This window comes from Strigops habroptila, chromosome 11, assembly GCF_004027225.2.
Source record: "Strigops habroptila isolate Jane chromosome 11, bStrHab1.2.pri, whole genome shotgun sequence".
NCBI lineage: Eukaryota > Metazoa > Chordata > Aves > Psittaciformes > Psittacidae > Strigops > Strigops habroptila.
In genome coordinates, this window is record NC_046360.1 from 19,130,313 (window position 1) to 19,152,963 (window position 22,651).

General features: G+C 38.5%; 1 protein-coding gene across 13 annotated transcripts in view; it reads right to left on the minus strand.

Moving 5' to 3' along the window:
* ATG7 (autophagy related 7) overlaps window positions 1–22,651 on the minus strand; it is a 112,359-nt gene that overhangs the window by 77,437 nt on the left and 12,271 nt on the right. For 10 of the 13 annotated variants that reach the window (XM_030502167.1, XM_030502166.1, XM_030502165.1 and 7 more), the window contains 6 exons: window positions 22,097–22,255; window positions 16,726–16,920; window positions 14,575–14,778; window positions 14,216–14,331; window positions 13,407–13,482; window positions 11,083–11,163 (listed from right to left, as the gene is read on the minus strand). In XM_030502167.1, coding sequence (XP_030358027.1) covers window positions 11,083–11,163; window positions 13,407–13,482; window positions 14,216–14,331; window positions 14,575–14,778; window positions 16,726–16,920; window positions 22,097–22,255 — 831 coding nt within the window. Of the gene's footprint in view, window positions 1–11,082; window positions 11,164–13,406; window positions 13,483–14,215; window positions 14,779–16,725; window positions 16,921–22,096; window positions 22,256–22,651 lie in introns of those variants that run through there. The other 3 variants (XM_030502172.1, XM_030502171.1, XM_030502170.1) reach the window with 3 other exon arrangements.

The window sequence follows — 22,651 nt, forward strand, 5'->3', positions numbered from 1 at the left end:
TGATAATTACAATGATACTTTACAAGGGATAAACACCATTGACTTGCTCACCTAGAACTTTTACTACACAAATCCAGTAATGGCCGTCCTCTGATAAATGTAACATGGTATGTATTTGTTCAGTAGCCACTGACCATATCTCACAAAGGAAAAAGAATGCAGCAAAATAAAACTCCTCTCAAATTCCTATGCCAGGGGACCACACAGGAATACTCTGCAGGTCATCAGGAATAAAGCCAGTCTAGACATCAAACTGGCACAAAACATTGCTAAAGAATGTTTCCAGATTTAGTAATTGCCCAAGCGTTGCTGTGTGGAAAGGAAATTTTCTCCTATTTAATCATGCCCAGCAAAATGTAAAGGCCCATGGTTGGCAGGAGTTTGCTTTTCCAGTTCTTAGTTCTCTTTGCTGCGAACACCATACCTGGTACCAAGGAGATCATCCTGAACAGCAGCTTTACAGGAGAAAACTGCTTGAGAGATGTTATAACTTCTATTATTATTGATCTCCAATTAGCTACTATCTGACCTCAGGTGTAACAAAAAACCATCACAAACTTTTTCTGGGAATAACTGTGTCACTGAGCAGCATTCAGCAACATGGCACTGTGCAGCAGTTGATCTTCTCAAGCATTAAAAACCACACAGCAGCAACAGAAAGAACCAGGAGGACATAATTCTCCTGCCTAGCAAGGTGAGCTGGAGCAACACACATCGATGAAGGAACTCTTACCTTCTTCTCAGTTGTGGGTCACTTTTCAGAGCTTAGCAGGGGAATTTGAAAGTAACATGCCTTCTGTATTTCACGTCTGTGACAAACACCGCCAGGAGAACCCACATTTTAACGCACTCTCTTTCCTGACACATGTAAATCTCCCCTCAGGTTGACGCTATAAGCTCAGTTCCAGTCTCCATTTTACAGAGCCAGAGCTACAAGTGATTTTTTACATGATGGCATTTTAATGGAATAAATGAATCTGTGGATGCGCATTATCACAACAGGGACAAATTAATGTATTGCTAAAGCTCTTTGTGTAAATGATACACAGTAACCCATTTTATTAGCAATCTTTTTATTCTTGTCTGTTTACTGAAGGAAAATGAAACAAATCTCATGGTAGGAGGAAAAAAATAGAGGCTTAGAGTAAAAGAACTTGTTTTGAAACAAGAAACAGATGTGCAGCCTTGGTGTTATATTCTTTTTAATAGCATTCTGCACAAAGAAGTCTCAATTGCCGGGTAGAAAGACATTCAGAAAGAGACTCTGGCTCCAGGATTGCTTTATAGCATAAAAGTTAATTTCTGGTTAAGTCAAAATACAAACCCCAAACTCCTAATCCCAAGAACCTGGGCATGGATGTGGAACTGGCTCACATTTTATGCCTCATTTCTGTCACAGAGTTTTTAATCTTTTCCCAGTACTTCCATTTGGGATAGCTTTTTTGTTTTCTAAGCAGTCAGCATTTGCAGAGCTCCAAACAGTGGTGTTTACTTTCCAGGAAAAATAAGAAATTACTGCTACCAGATTTATTGATTACACTAAAGAAGACATATGGGTATAGATATATATATCTGCCTCCAGAACAATGCGGCTGCTGTGCTGTATGCTCTTCCTGGCTTTAAACACTTTCCACTCCAAAAAGACAGCTCACTTCCCCTCCCCACCCCAGCTTCCCCCTAAGGGGACAGACACTTCACTAAACGTTGCGGAGCCAGAAACCCCACAAAATTGAATATTCTATGTAGGAATTTCACATGTAGGTATACTATTGCACACTGCTAACTATCCAGTTATCACAGGCATTGCAGAATGAACAGACTAGTGTGAGCATTGTTGGAAAGAGCATGTGTGAGCATGTTGGAAAGAGCCATTTCAGTTTCAAGAGCTGCTTGGAAAAAAAGGAAGACATGTAAAAGTCTTGTCGGTTCAACTCTTCAAAGCTCAATATATCTGCTATTAAAACAGGAAGTTTAGTGAAAGACTACAATGCTGTGAAGAATCCTCCAAAGTGAGAAAAGAAATATGATGAGGCACGTGAGCCATTGGGATCTTGGGTGTAGGCAGTTGCACAGGCAGCACTGCTCGTGTTCACAGTTTTATCAAGAGACCCATAATTCTGGTTTCCTTAGAAGATCCTCAGCTCCTAGACTCCTGCCTTTTCGTTAATTTCTTGATTTTATGACCATTTGGTCCTAAAAAGTTATAAAGAAAAGCCTCATAAGGTGATCCTGTAATACATTTATGCAAAACAATGCAACGAAACTGAACTTTTCTGATCACGTGATGATTTCTCAGGGACTCAGTTCATGACATTGGAATGGAGAAGTCTGACAATGCTACATGAACACAAAGATGATTTTTAAGACACTTCACCTTTTGACAATACTCCAATTTATCATCTAAAATGCGCGTACGAATGGTCATTCAGAATCGCGCATTCAGACACAATGAAGAACAAGATGATAAAGCAAAGGTGGGAGGCAGGCTGTAGTGCAGGTGCATGCTGAAGAAGGCTGTTCTGAAAACACTGCCAGGTTACAAAGCACAAGGCAAGAATGGCATCATTTTTGGCTCATGCCCAAATAATTAAAACACCCTCTGCAGACACAAGCATTAAAAATTAAAGCAAATCAGTATAAAACCTTAAGTAATCCCAGTACAAAAAGCTGAAAATTCATTTAACAAAGAGATTGCTGTTTTAATTTAGAGTAGGAATGTAGTGATACAGATGTGCTTTGTCTGTTGCTATTACCTACACTGATTCTGAGTTGCAACGGACAGAAAATGGATTATTAACTTACTGAAGAACAGGCCCTGAAAGAACTCGACAAGAGTTTTTTAGCTTAGGACTTTCCAGTTTCTTCTTTTGAATAATGAAAAGGAGGAAAGAAGAGTCTTAGAAATTTAAGAGATGTAAGTTTAAGCATGGTCTTCTCAACATTAAGCATCTGCACGCATCCTGTGCTGTTCTGAAATAACCTTGATGTGTTGTGTACACAAGTAAGCTTTTTTCCTGATTGGAATCGATAGACTAACACTACAGACAAACCCGAGAGCTTTATCTTCACCACTCTTCCCTTTCTAAAATATTTCTCCCAACTAATTTTAAACAAAATGGCATCTTCAGATTACAGCCAATATAAGGACCTTCTACCGGACGGTTACAAGTTTAAGGCATTCCCCACCTCAAAGCATTAGTAAATAGAGGTTAAAGAAAGGATAAAGAGAGAGGGAGAGTAGAATAAACGTCTCTAGTTTAGACACTGGGAATACAGGAACAAAAGAGTTTCAAGTAGACAACATCATTAGATCATCTGTCCTGACCTCTTAATACACGGGTGCATCCTTCAGTCACCTAACAGCCATCTCCTGCTCGCTCCACATTTTACACTGGACTGATATTTACAACTTTATTTATCCCCATTCTGCTTCCTGTCCAAAATTTATGCTGATTAGCTCATCAGCAGTTACAACATTCTTGGCTCCAGTTCATCCTGGCATTAGTCACTCTCTATTGTACAGCAACTGCAGAAAGCCATGCTTTCTCCTCAGTCACACAGGAGGTTACTGATGAGTTGTGGCTGGATCATGTTTGTTACCCATGTGCTGAATTCTCAGTTTTGCCTTGAAGCAGCAGTCAGAAACAGCACTCATTTTCCACAGACAATCCCTAGTGCTGGGAGTGAAGCAAGGTCACTTCCCCGCTCACTGAAGAAAATGTGTTCTTCTCACAGAAAAGCTGTCTTACACTCTATATCATTTTGGCTGTCTCTCCAGGTTGATCTATAAAGACTGGAGTGGTCCATCTCTGGTGCGCTGGCTTCAGCAACCAAAAGGCCAGTAATGACTGGGTACTGCATAGAAGTCATTTATTCCACCCAGCTCTCCCCTGCCATCAGCAGTTCAACAATAAGGCAAGATCTGCCAGACACTAAGCACCCAAACCCATCACTGCCTTCAGCAGAAATTGCAGCTGCTCAGTAGTTCCTAACTCCAGATCTCTAGCTCAAAAATCCAGGTTTTGCAGACTATTTTAGAGAGAGGATTTTATTATGCTACAATACCTACGTAAAACAGCACTGGAGGAAAAGCAGCATTTTCCCCCAGCCACATGTATTTAATGGATTTCATCAGTTTCAGTTATTTTACCATCTTTTTAACTCAATTTCCTTTATTTTTTTTTCCGATTTCAAAACCAGAAGTACTTCTGCAAAGACATAGATATAGGCAACACTGTAAAAATGTGGAAAAACTGAATAAAGGTTACACTTACACTCTTCAAAAATGCCTACATGGGTATTTGCAAACAAAAGAACAGTTGCCCAATAAAGAGAGGCTGAAAATTTGTTAAGTTTAACCAAAGAAAAGAGGAATAGATGTAGACAGACTCCTGTCAAAGACTGCAATGAAAAGAATGCAGAAGAGCACACAAGAAAAAACTGCTATAGTTAAAAATAGGAAGGTACTAAAAAAATATCTGAGAAAATACGCAGTACCCATCCCTGAGATGGGAGTCATGGATCAAAAATATAATTCAAATCCAAGTAAACTATATATCGTTTATATATTACAAACTAACATTTTAGCATGATTGAAATATGAGATTCTAACAAAGCAAAATCTATTTGCATAAACATGAGGGGAAAAAAATAATGAGGCTCCCATATCCTCACCCAGTTCCATGAGACAACTCTTACAAGACCTGACCATAGAAGAGAGGAACATTGATCGAGTTCCAATGTCTCACTGTTGCATGTTGGCATTCCTTTTTAATGCACAGAGGTGGAATTATGGCTGAAATTGTGAACTGCACACAGTGCTGCACTGTACCAATGTGAAGTACTTGTCTGTCAAAACCATCAGTACAAATGACTGTTTTGGACAATAATCTAGCCTGCAAATTCGTAATCATGTGATTTAGACTTGATTTTTCACATTGGTTCAAGTTTTTCTCATATATACTCTGACCATTAACCCTCTTTGCACAGAAGTGATATGAACAAATACTTTTTTCTCAATTATTGCACTAAATATGTCAACATATTAAACAACTTTTTTACTGGTCATTAGTATTAAAGCATAGGATAAGTTCCAGCCAGACACGTGTGGGCTTGTTTTTCTTTTTAAAGTGATTCCTCAGCTTCCAAATAAAAAACTCAAAGCATAAGTGGCAGACATGAAGCACACTGTGTCCGTATGTTCTTTGAGGAATATATACCAAATCCTTGGAATAGCGGAACAATAAATAAGGGAATAGAAGGGATTAGGCTGCAAGTATGCAAAAACCTTATGGAAGTAAAAAGAACAATTACAAATTACTCATCTCAGCAACTGAGCTGTGGAGTTCCAGAAGGAAACCTCCAGGATGAGGTTTGAACTGGTCTACACTCAGCAGTGGTAGGATGAACATCATCATACCATCACCCCACACTGTGTGCTCCTACTTTTATCCACTTCAGTATTCACCAACTTTGGTTTTGCAAGTATTATATGAGAGTTTATCAGCAAGTATGTATTTTAAGTCAGAGCATTTTAGTTTGGGTCTGTTTTTACTGACACAGAACGAATTCTGCAACAGCTTCACAGAGAGATGACAAGGCAGCATGAGGCTGCCATTAGAAGTAGAAATGGTATTCTAGACACAGATAGGTATTGACCATATCAATACTAGAGAATTGTGGTGATGCTATCTCTTTCTTACTGATTGATAGTCTTTTACTAACTGTAGTTAAAATGTAATTGAAGAAGAAATACTGAGAAACAAAACCAAAAAACCTCCAAGACCCACAGAATTTAATTTAAATGCTACAGAAATACAACCTGTCAGAAACATGAATCAAATGTTTTTAACAATGGCAGGTTTCTTCTCCCCCTTAAACCCAGTATTTTAAACTTAAAAATGCAAAAATTCATTTTACTGATGGTACAGAAACCATATTAGGTGTCTTTTCACTTAAAGACTGCAATTAATTCTGGTTTTCCTTTTAGTGCAGATAATAGAGAGTTCTATTTAAGATGGACTTCATTAACCATTCTTTCTCCCACTTACAACTGCTTAGAATAGCATCTTGCATCCATTTAAGATCACTGAACAATTATTAAAACATATTTTTACCTCTTTTAATAGTATTTAACTTGGAGATAAGGAAACTAGTCAATACCATGGACCAGTCAGTCATACCAGCTGCCTCTTGGACTGAATTCTGGGTTCTCTGCAACACAGCTTTGATTCTACTATCTAACACGGTGTGCTGCCACATCAGCGTAAATCAACATGCAATTTCATTTAAACATCAGGAAACACTTAGCAAATTCACCAAATGATGGAAATACAGAATAACAAAATCATTTGTTTTCTTCTCTGAAGGGCAGAAGCGTGTTGCTTATTACTAGAAAGGGATTCTTAGTCCAGCAACTTTACTATTCCGAAACCAAAAGCAGCGACAACAGGACTGCTGATTTTCTAGAGCAAAGGGAAGAGGGAATAAAACAAGTTTCAGAGTATTGTATGTTCTCTGTCACGTTTTTCTCCTTTCCTCTTTCCCTTTCCCTCTCAAGAAATCTTCTTAAGCATTTGATCTGTGGGGTTCTGTACAGACACCTCCCCACCTTCTCCAATGCACAAAACTGACTACACTGCTGATTCCACAGCCTTTCCTCTGTCCATAAAACAGAGTGATGTTTAAAGTTAATGATACTTTTAAGATTTCTGGGGTTCTTGATGATATTTGCCCTCCTCTAAGGGAACAAAATTCTATCACAATGCTCCCATTATCATGGTCAGCACTTCTTAGGGTGTGATGTGGCATTCTTAGTACACATCACAGCTTCTTTCCATCAGTATCCTTTTACCTAGAATCACAGAACGGTTTGGGTTGAAAGGATCTTAAGATCATCCAGTTCCAACTCCCTGCCACGGGGTCAGTGTTCAAGGCCAGGTTGGACAGAGTCTCCGGTGACATGGTCTAGGGTGAGGTGTCCTTGCCCGTGGCAGGGGGTTGGAACTGGATGATCTTAAGGTGCTTTCCAACCCAAACCATTCTATGATTCTATGTTTCCATCTTTCAGGCAGCCAGCAGTAAAACCATCCTCACCATAACTCCTCTTGAAAATAATGTTATTTAAATTCTCTCACTGAATTAAAATTTATATCCAGAGAAGTAAAGTCTGCCTGCGATTTCCAAAGTTATGGGCAAGATAAGGCCATCTTCTGTTCCCCCCAGCTAAAACGGCATTTCTTTCAATGAAGAAACCCTCAAATTTGGTTTTCAACGAGGAAAACCAAAAGCGATACATTTCTGTAAGTCACTTATAAAGCAAATTTCTCTGCCACCTTAAGAAAAGCATTACATTTAACTCAGTATGCTGAAAATATGCCTTAGTATATTAATGATGCATTCTTTAAGTCGGAATGAAATCTATCCAATATTAACACAGAGGCTGTGCTATATGTAGAAGTGTCTAATGTTAACATATGTAAATTCAGGAAATAAGGCAAGTTGTAAGTCAACTCGGTTACACAGACCGACCGTTACAGCACAGCTACAGAAATAACTCTTTTTAAACATTCTTTTACATTTTTGCAGTGTTCATTGCTGAAGGACAAACATTTTTCCCCATTTCCTCCATCATTTCTGCAAGCTGTGCAAGAGTTCACTTGGTTTAGTACAGCAAAGACTAAGGCTTTCCCCCCTCGCCCCCATGATTTACACATCTCTAACATAAACACGTACTTGAATTGAGAAGTGTATAATGTAAAAAGATTAAAGAATTTCCCTGACAGATCGTGTAACATGCTGTTACTGGGAGAATGCAACTATGAAAGTCCTTTCTCAATGCAGGTAGGGCAAATATGAAGGGTCTTGCTGGAATAAAAGTTACCCCAAGTGAAGTTACTGAACAGTGCAGGTTACTATCATAACCGATTGGAACCATTTCAAGCAAAAATGCATGCAAAGCAGTTAGCAGATGAGAACAATAAAAGCATTGTTATGTCTACATGATGATAGATTTCCAAACTGAAATAGTCACGAATAACTTACGCAACACAGGCACTTAGTAAATGTCACAGCAAAAGCGTTTAATGTATTCCTGGGATGTTAAAAAGGGAAAACATCTGCAAGGGTAGGGAAATATCCTGACTGAAAACAGAAACTGTAACATAGTGCCTAAAATGTCATCCTTATCCTAGTGTCTACTGCTTTATGAAATGCAATGACACTGAAAAACATTTAAAAGGTAAGTCATTAGAATTACTCAGTGGTTAAACTACGATGTCAGTGACTCCGTTTTCCAGCATACTGAATAGAAAATTGAGAAAGAACTTGAAAATTGGTAAAGATACTTATGCTGCTTTTTTGTTTTGATAGTGGAGATAATTACACATCAGAATCATTTTAGTAGGGGAAGGAGAGAAATCTCTTTAAGGCAAATAAGCTATCTTTTAGCACAAGGACAATAAATCTGGCCTCTGGAGAAAATAGGGTCTGTGAGCAATATGTAGAAACAGAAAGGGCAGCTGTATATCCAAGTGGGTTAGCAACAGTAATCTTTTTCTGCCATTAAACTCTGAACCTATGAGGTCTCCTGGTTCGTTCCATGACACACATGGAGGAGTGAGGAGCAGTAACAGGGAAATGTTCATTACCCTCACTAAAATCTAAACACTGGCAGTTTTGCATTTAGATACATATTTGAACATTCATGTTTCAGGGCTTTAGCCAGTTGCCTGCAAGGATCAGGTAGCAGAGGATCAGGACCACTCAGACAGCTTAGCTAACACATTCTGTAAGGAAAATAGTTATTACAAATAAAAATCTATACTATAGAACTTGGACTCTCCCATCAGAAGAGCTTACACTGCTCCTCAGACTTACTACTCAACTGCCAGGGCAGTGCAGTGCTGTTTGCTCTAAAAGAGGATACTTTCCATTCTAGCACGCGCTTGTGCAGAACCAGAATAAGACTGAGGGGGAAATCATACTAAGAAAATTAGGCCCAGAACAAAAATAGACTGGTTTCCTGCTGCTGCGACCATCCCAAAATTCCTGAACAATCGCCTGCGGGAAGCTTCTCTGGCATGCAGCCTGTTTAGGACAATTCTGGATAGGGAATAGCTGCCTGCTTGGACGTCTGGTCTCTTCAGCTTCAAAAACGGAGAAATGAAGTCATGACTGTGAGTCAAAATGAAATGGAATCTAATCTCTAAGCATGCAGATCATTAGCAGCTTCTCTCAAGTCATCCAGCTGTACTGGATGTCGTAAGGATGTACAGGATTCTTCTTAAATTCCTAATTCATTAGTTTTATGTTTTAAGAGTTATAGTGACGAGAATGCTGACATAAGAAAGATGAAAATGAGTAAGGTACCAGCAATTTCAATTATGTTAGAAAAGCCACTTCTCTGCTATAAGTTTAAATCTACAGCAAATGTGACACAGATCAGGATGAAATTATGCTAAATCAATGCATTAGAAAGAAAACCAACAACAGCAACAAAACAACCAACATAAAGACCACAACTAAATTGTAATTGGATTTGTCATTTCAAAGTACCAGCATCAGCTTTGCAGATAATACAGGGTGACATACTCTTATGCTAATAAATAGAGAGTTAGCAAAGTAAACAGAGGCCGTGTTTCTACTGTAAGGAAATACGTGCGCCGATGAAGCAACCTTTTCAGCACAGAAGTAATTGAATACCCAAACCACATGAAAAGTGATCTCTCTGGGAATAGCACAGCTGCTAAAATCCAAGGCAGTTTTTATTAAATCATCAAGTCTGTTTATGTAAAACAGGGCTCTCTGGAAAATGACCTCCAAGAGGAAATGATTTCCTCACAAAAAATTGATACCTGCATTGAATTTGTCTACACAGATGTATGGTTTTACTGATTTTATATATCAATATGTCCTTACTAGAGATGATTAAAAAAAAAAGCTTATTCTAGCAGTTTAACTTCTCAGGCTCCATCACCGGAAAGTTTTAGCTACTGCTGAGCTTTCAGCTATTCAAGAGAGTAAATACATGTTTCTAAAAATAACAGCAATTTTAAGTCTAGTGCTTCAACTTTTGAGGAGAAAATGGACATTAACAGTCCTTCAAAACTTGTCAAATGTACCCAGATGGCCCAGAGAAATCAAAGCAATTCTGCAGAAGAAGTAGTTGTGCAAGTCCTCAAAAGGAAAAACTCTAGTGCCTCAAGAGTTTCTTGTAGCTTTTTGAAAGGACGAGTGCAGTGAAAAGAACTGAAAGAACATCTTGCAGTTAAGTCTCAAGGTACATCAATGTGAACTAAACCAATGGCACTCCCAAGCAGTCCAAATCATGAGTCAAACCCTCTGCATCTTCCCATTGAGCGATCCCAGTCAAAACTTCTTGAACTCTCACTACAGAAAATTTGCCAGAAAAAACTTTTCAAGGCCACAGTACAGGAAAACAATCCAAGACTGAAGAGGCCTCACACAGACACATTAGTGGGCTGCCCTAGTGTTCTGGCAGGACAGCTCAGATCCAGGCAACAGCTGTAAAGCTATTAGGTGACTCAGGACTGTCAACACTAGTGTCAAAATGAAACAGGCTTTTCAATAAAGAAATGTTATGGAAGTAATTTACTTTTCTGAAGTGTTCTTTATATGCTTCTTTTGTCTCATAAACCAGAAATTTATAGAACTTCACATATTTGTAACGATACTAAGAAGGATATATTTATACACTGAACAGACAATTTCTTAACTAACTAGAAACGATACTGATTGTGTTCCTTCCTACAGAGCTAAAAGATATTGACTGTATTTATGTGATACACTTCTCAGAAATGTGTTGGTCCTAATCTCTGCTTGGTTTCTTCAGCTGACTAATGATGATGTGGATATAGCATGCTAATAGGTAATGCCAAAGAAATTTGGAAGACAGCTAAAAAAGGGTATGAGGGCAAAAGAACTTCAGCTGAAGTGAGAACACAGATTCCAAGCCCTAAGGAGGAGAAAATGTCAAATACAAAGCAGTCCTCAGCACCCCATGGCTGACCTGGAGCAACACCATTGAGTATACATATAAATAAAGTGCAAACTCAGACTTACTTTGGTTGAACAGGCTGTGCACTTATCAAAGGCCAGGCTGACTGGAAGAACATTATCAAACCTTGATAAAAACCCACGGATCTGGAAAATGGAACAAATTACAATTTTTTTACCACCATAAAAAACACGTCCAAAATTTGACATGAACTGGAGACATACTTTCAACAAACAGATAAGGGACATCTCTAACTGGGGTAATGCTGTTCTGACGCAGTGACCCCAAATAACACCTGCAGTCAAGTTCTACTCAACATATATTGCTGTTTTTCTGGATGCAAACAATGGCCCAACTATCTAAATGCCACATTATTTAAGCATGAACAGAGGCACAGCACCACCTGGAGTTTGACTTTTCTAGTTGCAAAGTTCAATCAAAATCAAAAGCCACGTTGTAAAGTTAAACACACGGGTGACTCCTAGGAGAAACCAGCAGTTTATAAAAGGATGAGATGTCACAGTATTTGAAAAAGAAAAATGTCTCTTTTCATTTGTATTTGTCTTAGAATACCTAAGAGAGAAGATATTGGTAATAGTCACTAAATGTAAATGTGAAAAGAGAGATAGGCTTGACAAGAGCCATTCTTCAATGAAAAATTTACTGATTAAAATACATATTTGATATGGATCATTTTGTAAAGCATGGCCCAAACCAGAACAACAATGCAAGTAGAATATTTTGGGGGTATAAAACAAATCAGAGAGGACTGACTGGACAGTTAACATCCTCAGAGTTCCTGTATTTCCTGATGATGAGATCATTCTTTTTCCAGTAGAAACAGTAAACTCTAAAAAGTTTACTGGGATTTTTTTTTTTTTAATTAAAAATATTTCTATCTAACGTAGTATTTCTAGGTTGGAGGGGAATGACTTCTTCACTATCACTTTTTAAGAGAAAGTTCAAATTACAGATCTGTTTTCCAGAGGTCTGGAGCACAGTCACCATTTTGAAACAAAGCAAATGAATAAGATTTAGAGCTGACTTTTTCTTCCTATTGAGATATGAAAGGTCAAAAAATCTCCCTCAGATATGCTGCAGCAGTTGGCATGGGTTGGGCCTGGCTGACAACAGCATTAGCATTTTAACTACAGATAACCCTATAGGATAAGGGAGTTCACTTTATTATAACTAAGTAACCCATCTGTCATTGTTAAAGTTACCAATGAGTGCCAAAGATGAGAAGAGTCAACAACCTTCCAGTGAGCAGATTGTGCGTGCCAGCAACGAAAAAGCCTCGTACTGAGGGCATCTCAACAAGCTAATCAAGAATTGGATATTCCCAACCAATCCTGCAGCTGACAATGCCCACAGGAACAAGGAGAAAATCCTGCAGGGTATGGGAGAGACACACCTGAGAAAGAACTGGAGAGACTCCAGAATTACTGGAGAGCGAGAGAACCCAGGAGGACCCATTGCTTCAAATGACCCATGTGTAAACACTAGTTGCTACATAACATTATAAACACAATTAGACTAATTTTATGTAGACCAGAGCCTGTGATTACCTGGATGTTGCAAAGAAAACATATTAGGAGCTTTATCTTTTTCTGAATCAGGATTTATTCTTAGTGCAAAAATAAAACCCCACACAACAAAACCAATGGTATCTAAAAACACCACAGAGAAACCAATAAATTACTTATTTATACAACGGCACCATCCAAGCTGTTACTCAGATAGCAACACAAAGAAAGAGGCACAGAATACTTTTAATGATAGTATCACAGGGGACAGGATTGTAGGGATAAGATCAGCAGGCAGTTTTTTGAAGGCCTGTATCAATGTAACAAATAAACCCAAGCCTATCCAGCAATTTGAAAAACTGTATCCTTACCATATCTGCAACTAGAGTTTGACTTGAGTAGAAGAATAAAGGCTGCTGTACAGCACCAGAAATTGTGAGTATTTTGGAGAACTGTAATAATCGTGAGCTGGCTGGAGTTAGGTTTTTTTTCTTTTCAGTCAGGGGGGATTTAAAAAGTGAGCAGAAGTAACCTGGAGATGCTCATATTGTCTGCCCTGAGAGGGAACAGACAAGTGTGAGGCTGCCTTATCCACATACTGTCTGCTCCAAACCAATTCCTGCGAAGTAGATAGCAGGAATTGTGCATCTACAGGTAAGACAGAGACAACACAAGGAGCACAACTACCTTGTCTGATTGATTTGGTTTTTGTATCTATATTTTGTAATTAATACGGAAAGTCAGTCCTTTGGGGAATGGAAGCAGCATACAGTATGTTTCTGTCAAGGAGGCAAAGTCTGTGATGTTTGCTTTATATCAGCTCCCAGCTTTTAAACAAAAGGATTTACTCTCAAATTATTTACCTGATGAGGAACAAGCCCAAGAGAAGTAGGCGGTTCATTCATTCTATCATCACTGCTGCTGGCCACAGCATAACCACTGCCAAAAATCCAAGAGGTAAAATTAGAACAAGACAACACACTCAACAGTCAGAATTTTCAGTAAGCTTTAAGACATTTATTTACAGCTTACAGTTTAGAATCTGGAAAGGAACCTACCTGGAAAGTCTGTTTCACAGTAACTAAGATTCAGCATGGGAATATAAAACCCCTTTTTCAGACTTAGACTCAGACACTTGTAACATACTCATATCCAATTCCTAACTCACTTTTTCTTTCACAGATTTTAAAGACAGAAAACAAGCCTAAGGTTCAGCTTGCAGAATTTCAGAGTAATTTCTGTATCACACCCACTTAATTTTAAGTAAGATTTCAGAATATTAGGATTATCTTGAAGCCCTTCAGGTGACATGTGGAGTTTGGATAGCTCCTCATCACACTCAAACACTCTCTTGAGCAAAGGAAAATACTACAGAAATACTTTCTTCTTTTGAAATAGTCACAGAACTTTCCTACTTTTAAACTTAGAAGGAGAGAAAACTGCCGATTTCCAGGACAAAAACTTAAGATTTGATGAATCAGTCCTCTCAAACACTGTTCAGTTACACTTATATAGTAGATATGACCTATACATTACATTAACTTACAGGCAGCATTACACCTTACAGAATTGTTCTACTTCATGTGTACTTCCTCCTTCTCCCGAAAGATTTGGTTAAATAGATGTTATTTCTCAGAGAACACCTTTTGAACACCAATCAGAAATGACTCACCCTTCTGGATGTTGCAAAACAGAAACCATTAATTCCACTGCAAGCGCTCCAGCTACCATGGCTAACCCAGGCCGACTGACCGTGCACTGCTGGTCCAGTGTCCGATCCCTGGTGGACTATAAAGACAGACAACTCTAAAGGAAAGAAAAAAGTAACTCAAAAGTAACCAGCCACCCTACTACACAAAACACCTTTAGATATGTGCCTTTGATCTTCCAAATAAAAGATGAGCTATTTCTTAATCCTGTGTATATCAACATACACCAAATCCTTTTATGAAACACCATTTAAAGGCAATAAAAAAATCAAGTCACAACAAGAGAGATATATAATCACCATTTGCATAAGGTTATACTCACATCCCCTGGTGCCACAACATCATTGCAGAAGTAGCAACCCAGTTTATAGCCAGGGATATTTGAAAAGAGTGATGATCCCAAAAGATCAGAAGAACCAGTGGCATTGTTGAAACATGAATCACCAGATTCTGACTGTTTTGGTTTCTTTAGTCCATGTCTCATAACAACAAATGTGTCAAATCCCAATGCAGCATTGATGACCAACTGTGAACAAAAAAACACAGAGAGAACAATGGATTTTAAGCGAGCCAAAATGGGAAGGGAAAAAAGGCCTCAAGGTTTTATTCACTGTAAATGTCAAAAAACCCCACATACTATAGATGGGTGAACCACCTCTTAACTGCCTATACACCACCCTAGCCATGAACAACAGATTGGCTGAGAGGTGCAACATTCCATCTGTCAAACATTTAGAAAAACCAAAACCAGAACAAAAGCCTGTTTCAGAAATCCACAAACCATTACCTTTTTCTGTGTCTGTCAGGGAAACATGATACAAACCAACAACTCCCTCTAATTGTTAAACAAACCTACACAGTTTACATCTGAAGCTGGGTTCAGATCACATCCACTGTCTCATGGAAATTAAGCTGCTAACATCCATATATCCAAATTTGGCCAAACATTCATACAATTATTAGTATCATTATTGGTAAAACCTCCTCTGGTTCCAGCTCAGGATTTATTTTCAAGGTACTGCATACTCTGTATAGTCAGATTCTCTAAGTGCTCAAATATTGTAGGTGGCATTTAAGTACAACAGTGGCTACCAATAACAAGTTCTCATGTCATTTGAAACTCTATATGTGGTCTTTGCAGTTCACTGTAATCTGAACTATAACTTACTAAACACTCCTGTGTGACAAAGCAATGAAATCCCAGTCTGCTATCCCAAAAATCCTCTGCTCAGTGAGGAAAGCAATTAATGATTACTTATGGTCTTCATATGCATCTGTTTAGTCACATGGGGAGCAGAAGCAGCTGCAGTGCACAATTACACTGTCATTTTTCCCTTCCTATGCAGTTTGTGACAAGTGCTTAGTGTAATCTGAAGCTTATGACCATAGTATCCTAAACCAATACTTAAACTAACAGATTTTACTAAGTTTACAGGCAATGTTTTAAATATAGCAAAACGCAAAACCAATTACATATGACAGTCACCAGTAAAACATGAAGGAAGGTATTATACTGCTTCATATGCAGATAGACAAATTCTAGTCCAGCAAGTTTGTCATTTTTCATTCTTATAGCCAGGAATTCTTGAACAGAGGGAATTTGAGGGAAGCTGTCAAGAATTATCCGTCTTCACAAATAAGCTTGTGAGTTTCATCATCATTCTTGGCATTTCAAAACATTTCTGGATAGTCACTTTCAACCTTGTAGTTTATTCTCTCCTCAGTCCTAAAGTAGAACCATAGAATAGTTTGGGCTGGAAAGGACCTTAAGATCAACTAGTTCCAACCTCCTTGCCATGGGCAGGGACACCACACACTAAACCATGTCACCCAAGACTCCATCCAACCTGGCCTTGAACTTTCCAGTTTCAATACTCAGCTTTGCCCTCTTTTTAAGTCATTTCTGTGCCAGTTTTAAACAGCTAAAAGATTGCTGAGAGACCACAACTAGAAACTGCAGAAAAGACAGTGGGATTCAGTAGGAACTGATCAAGTTATTGGTTACATACACTCAGTTACACCTGAAGCTGCACTTCAGTAAGGTCCACACTAAAGGCACACTCTGATCTTTTCTCTGGCAGCGTAGCTCACTGGCAAAGGGAAGTTTACTTCAGCTACTGTGAAATATGTACCCTTGGAGACGCTCAAAAGATACTGACTAGACAAGTCCCTGGGCAACATGCTGTAAGTTGGCCCTATTTTGAACAGGGAGTTGGACCAGATCTCCTCCAGAGGTCTTTTCCTACCTGTATCATTCTATGATACAAGTTCCTATTTTCTCTTTTCAACACTCTCTTTTTGTCATCTACAGAGTCTTTGAGGCTACAGAAAACAAGAAGAAAAATCTGCACAATCACAAAAGATTTGTCAAATATTTCAATATCCCATTAAGTTCTTTTAGGTAGACAGAGCCAGTTGATATGCAAGAGCTAAAATACAGTGACAAGGATACTAGCAAGCTATGGTACAATACCTTCCTCTTGCTGGCTGCAATGACAGCAGGAAGCCATCGACTCTCTCTAGTGTCCATTAGTAGGAAAACAACATCATGAGCATCAATAAGCTCTTCGAGTTTAGCCACATCCTTCCGAGCCTGTGCCATTGTTACTTCAGAAAAATTCACCGGGTGGCCTGGCATAGGGATGCTCATGTTGTAGCCTTCTGAAATCTAGATGGAGACAGACAGAAACCACCACATTAAAAAGATAACCTTGTGACCGAACAGAATTACTGTAATGTGCCATACGAAATTGTGGAGTACAGATTAAATTGCTGTTTGGCAGAACGGCAAATTTATTCTTTACATCTCTGTATCAGTGCTGTGCATGAAAGCACAGTGCTAAAGTTTCTGAGGAAATGTCACTCTCAGCTGCTGTATTTACCCACAACAGAGCAGCTGATGCAAACACACTAGCTTGGGCCATGAGAGCAGATTAACCATGTTCAGGTGGCTCAGTGCCTGAACTAACAAGCCCAGGCTCTCAGAAGGGCTTATTAGGTCTGGCAAATCACAAAGAGATAGCTGACTGCTCCTAACCCCATAGCTTACAAACACCACTACAATTACAAAAGCAAGCATCTTACATATGATTATGATCATGCTGTTAAACTTATCTAAAACCTTTGTCCTGGACTAATCTATGCAGCCACTTCACACACAATGTTAACAAGCTGTAGTTTATATTTCTGATATTGCATATTCATTCAATTACTGTAAGACAGATGCAAAGTATCACACATTCTCCTCTTTAAATTCTTTATGAGAAGAACAATAGTTTCGAGTTACTTTCATGTAATTTGACCCACCATATGTGAATCTGATTTAGAAGAAAACCACTTATGAGACTTGTTACTCCAGTGCTTGGATGTCTGGAGGCGTGTACTATGCAGATGCTGGAAGAGCTTGCTCCTATTGCAGAAACATGTGCCTCTTCTAACTCTGTATTCGGGGAAGGCATATTGAGCAGAAAATGGCTGAAGAGCCAAATAAGCATACACACAATGCACATACAAACCAAACAATCAACTCGCTCATTTGGAAATACGTTAACACAATCTGCCAGCCATCTGCTGTAAGAGCATAATGGATCCTTCATGTATGTTACAGAAGCACAGGCCTTGCCAGAGTCTCCTTGCTTCTCACTGTGCAGTGAGCAACTAAGAATTTAAAAGCCAAAATTTAAAAGCTAGGTGAACCACATGTAAAATTACATGGGAAGAGAGAGAGGAAGATTGGTGGAATGTGCTTTTGAATTGACCAATTACATGCACCACTCCTAAATCCAGGTGAGCCAAATAACCAGAAGGATAAAGTATACATTCTAAACATCATAAATATCCCTGATGATAAAAAGAAACAGACACATAGAGCAGCTTGGAGAAATAAACTTGGGTAAGGTCTGCACTAACCACACCAAAGGATGCATATTTTTTTCCCTCTCCTTCCCCCCACCTCCAAGACGAAAAATGCCAAGTCCACAGTGATCTACTATGATAATAACAAGGCAGGTCCACTGCTTCCCAGTGGTGACAGCTCTGTGTCACCAGCACAGACACTGGGTAATTGCTGAAGGAGGTTTTACCTTCACTGTCACCATCTCCTCCAAAAACCTGTGGCAGAAACGCAAAACTTAATCCATGCTGTATTTGAGAAGCGTATTTATGGATAACTCACCAAGCCCCTGCACTGCATACAAGTGCTGACTGACCAGATCAGTGTAACTGACACTGTTGGGGACTTTTGTTCCACAAAATAACAAGTAAACAAGTAAGCTGAACACTGGTTGCATGGAAATATGGTAACAAGGTATGCAAAATACTAAAATCTTCCCAGAATTCAGAGCAAAACTACCCAGTGACTGTAGCTGTAGAATACACGTCTAGTAACGTTAATAGCTTCAATTTTAATTGAATAACTGTTTCGTGAAAAAAAAAGACACCGCTCACTACCAAAAGCAGCTGAGGTACACTTATACAGCCAAACGCTGGCAAAAAAAGCTAAAGGGTACATTGCATATTATTTTAAGGAGCAGTAAATGCACGTATCTCCCCAGAGACAGATCTCATTCATCCCACAATTCAAAAATCTCAGGGAGCCTCTACATGACACAAAGAATTTTGCATGAGTACTCACACAAAGGATTAGCTTTTAAGACCAGAACCTTCATACTAACAAATGATTTGAAACTATCCAAACCAAAATACTTAGTTATCATCCCATAAAGTATTAGAATCACATTCCTATTAAAAAAAGGGACTGTATGTTGACATGCACAAACTCATAAAAGATGATGCACTTTTCACCACTTGGATTGACAGCTGACCAAAGCTGTGCTCGAGGCTCCAGCGCTTTTGTTTTGTTTAAAGCAGACAGACATCACAATATTGCAATTCATGGTGCTGCCATCTCATTTTTATTCACATTTCTATTCACTTTCTGCATTTTTGGTTAAACCAGGGCTCACATCACTTAGAAGGTATCTGTGCTCAATGGATTTTAATAGCTGAACCTGATCACATTTGTGCCATGGGTAGTAGGTGCACAGAAAATGAAGATGCTGCCATCAGTAAGTGTTTTACTGGAAATACCTACCTAAAGTGCCCACAATGCAGTACAGAACAAAGGATGATAAAATGCTGAATACGCTGGAGTTCCATGCCTGAATACTTCAGGAAATGATTGCGAAAAGAGATGCAATGAAGTTAAATTCCACAGCAGCTATCCAAATGAGTCTGTGCATTACCTACTTGCAGTGAAAGGCTGTGAATCCATGAATTTTGACATTTCCAAGTCCTCCCTTCTTTTTTATTGTAAATCTCTAAGCTACAGCTAATGACATTCTTAGAAGTGGAAAGAAACAAATCAAAGCTCCTTGCCAAAGCATTCCTCCTTGTTTTGTTTGTGATGATGAGGTGGTTACTCTTCCAACTAGAAAGGATGTAGATTAAAAACAATAAAGAAGAATTTACATAAAGCAGTCAAGCATTTCAAAGTCAACCAGGAGAAACTGCATTTTGTGTGCAAAACACTACTCACACTGAAATCAGAGTAAGGAAATTAGACTGCCAGTGAATTGCACAGAAACGCAAACCCAAATTAATTGTTGTTAATGCTAAGATGTTCTTTCTCTGTATATTTACTGATGGTCAAACATGACACCTCTTCTCCATGAGTTCTACTGCAGAAATGAGTTTCACTAGAAATTCTATTAGAAACAGTCTATCGCAAGAGTACACGGGGTCTGTGCCACAGCTTTCTCCTTGTTTGTGCGCAAAGCTATGAAACTAAGTCTGAGTACCGCTGACGGCTGATCAGATGTGACCCACATCTGATAGGACCCACATTTAATAGGAATGTGATTTTCTCATGATGTCATGAGAAAATACCAGAATGCATAACGCTGTGCTAAGAAAGCAGTAGTAGATGCAGAATATTTAAGGCATATGGTAGGGGAAAAATTCCTTATACACAGTGTGGGTTGCATGTTGTATATGCTATTACTGAACAGGAACATTGGGGTTTTTTCCTATCTATACCAAATGCCCTAACACTAATTGATACAGGCTCACTAAGCTATTGTTGCTGGTTCCCTGTTATTACTCTTCTGCAGGTTATATTTAACTGCTGTTTTAAGCTTCATCCCAATCTCAAGACTTCAGAGCACAGCTTGGTCTTTTGCTGCCTTGGTTATTTCTAACAAGAAAACTCCTACAAGAAAACTCTAACAAGAAAACCAACTTCTGATCTTTATCTCACATGCAAAACTGTACCCTTCAGGATTTCACAAGCAGCTTTTATCTCTTCTAATGAAACTACTCATTCTTTCTTAATAGTCCTGTTTTCATTTTCTCAGGTTTAAAAAGCAAGAAATCATGTCATAAATCCTAGTTAGCATCATGTTAGTGCTCTGGGTGATACCACACAGATGCTTTCTTTTCTGTACTTCTTCTGGTATTTAATACTTCTATAACTAAACACTTCCAAGTGACATAAACACTCCAATGTAAGGTAAGGATAAATACAATTCCAGGACCCTTCAGAGAATCTCTTCCAATTTCTTTGTATGCAGTTCTGAAAGTGGAATGTTGAGTATTTTTATGTACCAGGGATCGTTGATATTCAAATATTCATTGAATTACTACTTAGTACTAATACTGTTTTAATAAACAATGACAGTCATAACATCAACAGATAAAAACAGAACAAAAGCACAGAGCAATCCTTGGGTAAAACTAAACGAACCTAAAATTGTTTAGAAATGATATTCTGTGAAGATGTTCATGACACCAATCATCAACAACATAACAATTTATATTCCACTGTTCATAACTCTTGGTATTATGGCTAGTAACATATTCAGTGGCATTTTACTTACAGAGTTGCATTGTAAGTATACATAACTCATTCTTACTACAGTGAGTGGTTAAGATACGGTTTGCAGGCTGAGCAACTGCGGCTACCAATTCCAAGTCTCAAGTCCAAACCAAAAACTATAAACCACTGAATTACTTCTATCACATGTCAAATGAGCATAAAATATTTTCTTCTATGACAGAGAAACTGCAGGCCAGATCAAATCTTCCCTGAAATGAAGACAGAAATGAAGAGAAATGCAAATATTTATAAGGTTGGGGGTTTTTTAATGTACTTTTTTCAGCACTGAAAACCAGGTGCGTTTGAACATGCGCACTGACTAATGTTCATATGATGCACAACCCTGGAACCAAAGAGGATAAAGGCTGCCATCGATGGGTCTTTCATCGTAAAGCTTCTAAAACAACATCTTGTCTTGTTCCCTTTCAGCTACTTCATTTTGATAGTGAGTTATCACTCCTCAAAAGAAGAGTACTTTGGCAAAGGCCAACACTGATATTTTCTCCAGGTTGCCACAAACTACTTCCCTTTTCTGGAAGTTAAAGATATTTGCCTCTAATATAGAACAGCAACTGCAACAAGAATGCAAATATTGAGTGTAAAAGATAACAGGAAATCTCAACCATACATTTATTACTGCCCTCAAGACCTTCTGCTCCCCTAATAGACCACTAATGGGTCTAAACTCACATTAAGAGCAGAGTGGGGGAATATGGTGCTAAAAGCTGCCATAACTGAAAGTTCCTTAGGACATACCAGACAGGGAAAAGTTTACTTCACCATCAGTGAGCTACAAGATTATTCAGATGATCCTTAATTATATTCCACTGTTACAATATTGTCTCAATAACATCTAACAGGTATTTTTCCACTCATAATAATACTTAATTACTAGAACTGGGAGTAGTCGTTTAAAGTCACTGATTCTCTTCCAAGGCAGATGTTAGCACATCTTAAGTACTAATCTTACCACTCCTGGGAAGATTTTCTGCAGTCTGTCTGCTGCTGCAAGTGCCTTGGGCTTCCCCCCGCTAAGACAATCTTCAAACTCATACAGTGGCTGTCGTACCGGGTTGGAGTAGGAGATCTTTGCATTGTCCACAAATGTAATCTTCCTGACTCCCCAACCCTAAACAAGAAAGTAATTTAAATGACAGTAAGTACAATGGGCTTCTGAGTATACTTTTGAGTAATACCAGGAACTCAAGAGGAGTTTTGTCCAATTTTTCTAGAAAGATCAAGCTACAAAATTGAATCTATTCACAGCAACAACCTTGTTCTTGCACTGAAATAACAGAACAGAAAATCTGGTCTGTACAAACGTATTATTTAACAGTAATCCTTCAAAACTCTGTGGAAAAGAAGTAAGTAACTGTGCTGATATTTACAAGTGCCTCACTGTGAATTTGCTCATTAATTTGTTCCAGAATTTCTCGTTCAATCTTTTTTATGTAAATTTAAAACAAATTACTACTTTGTTAAGGTTCTCGTACTATCTACTGTTAGCAGAACTTATTTCCATTGG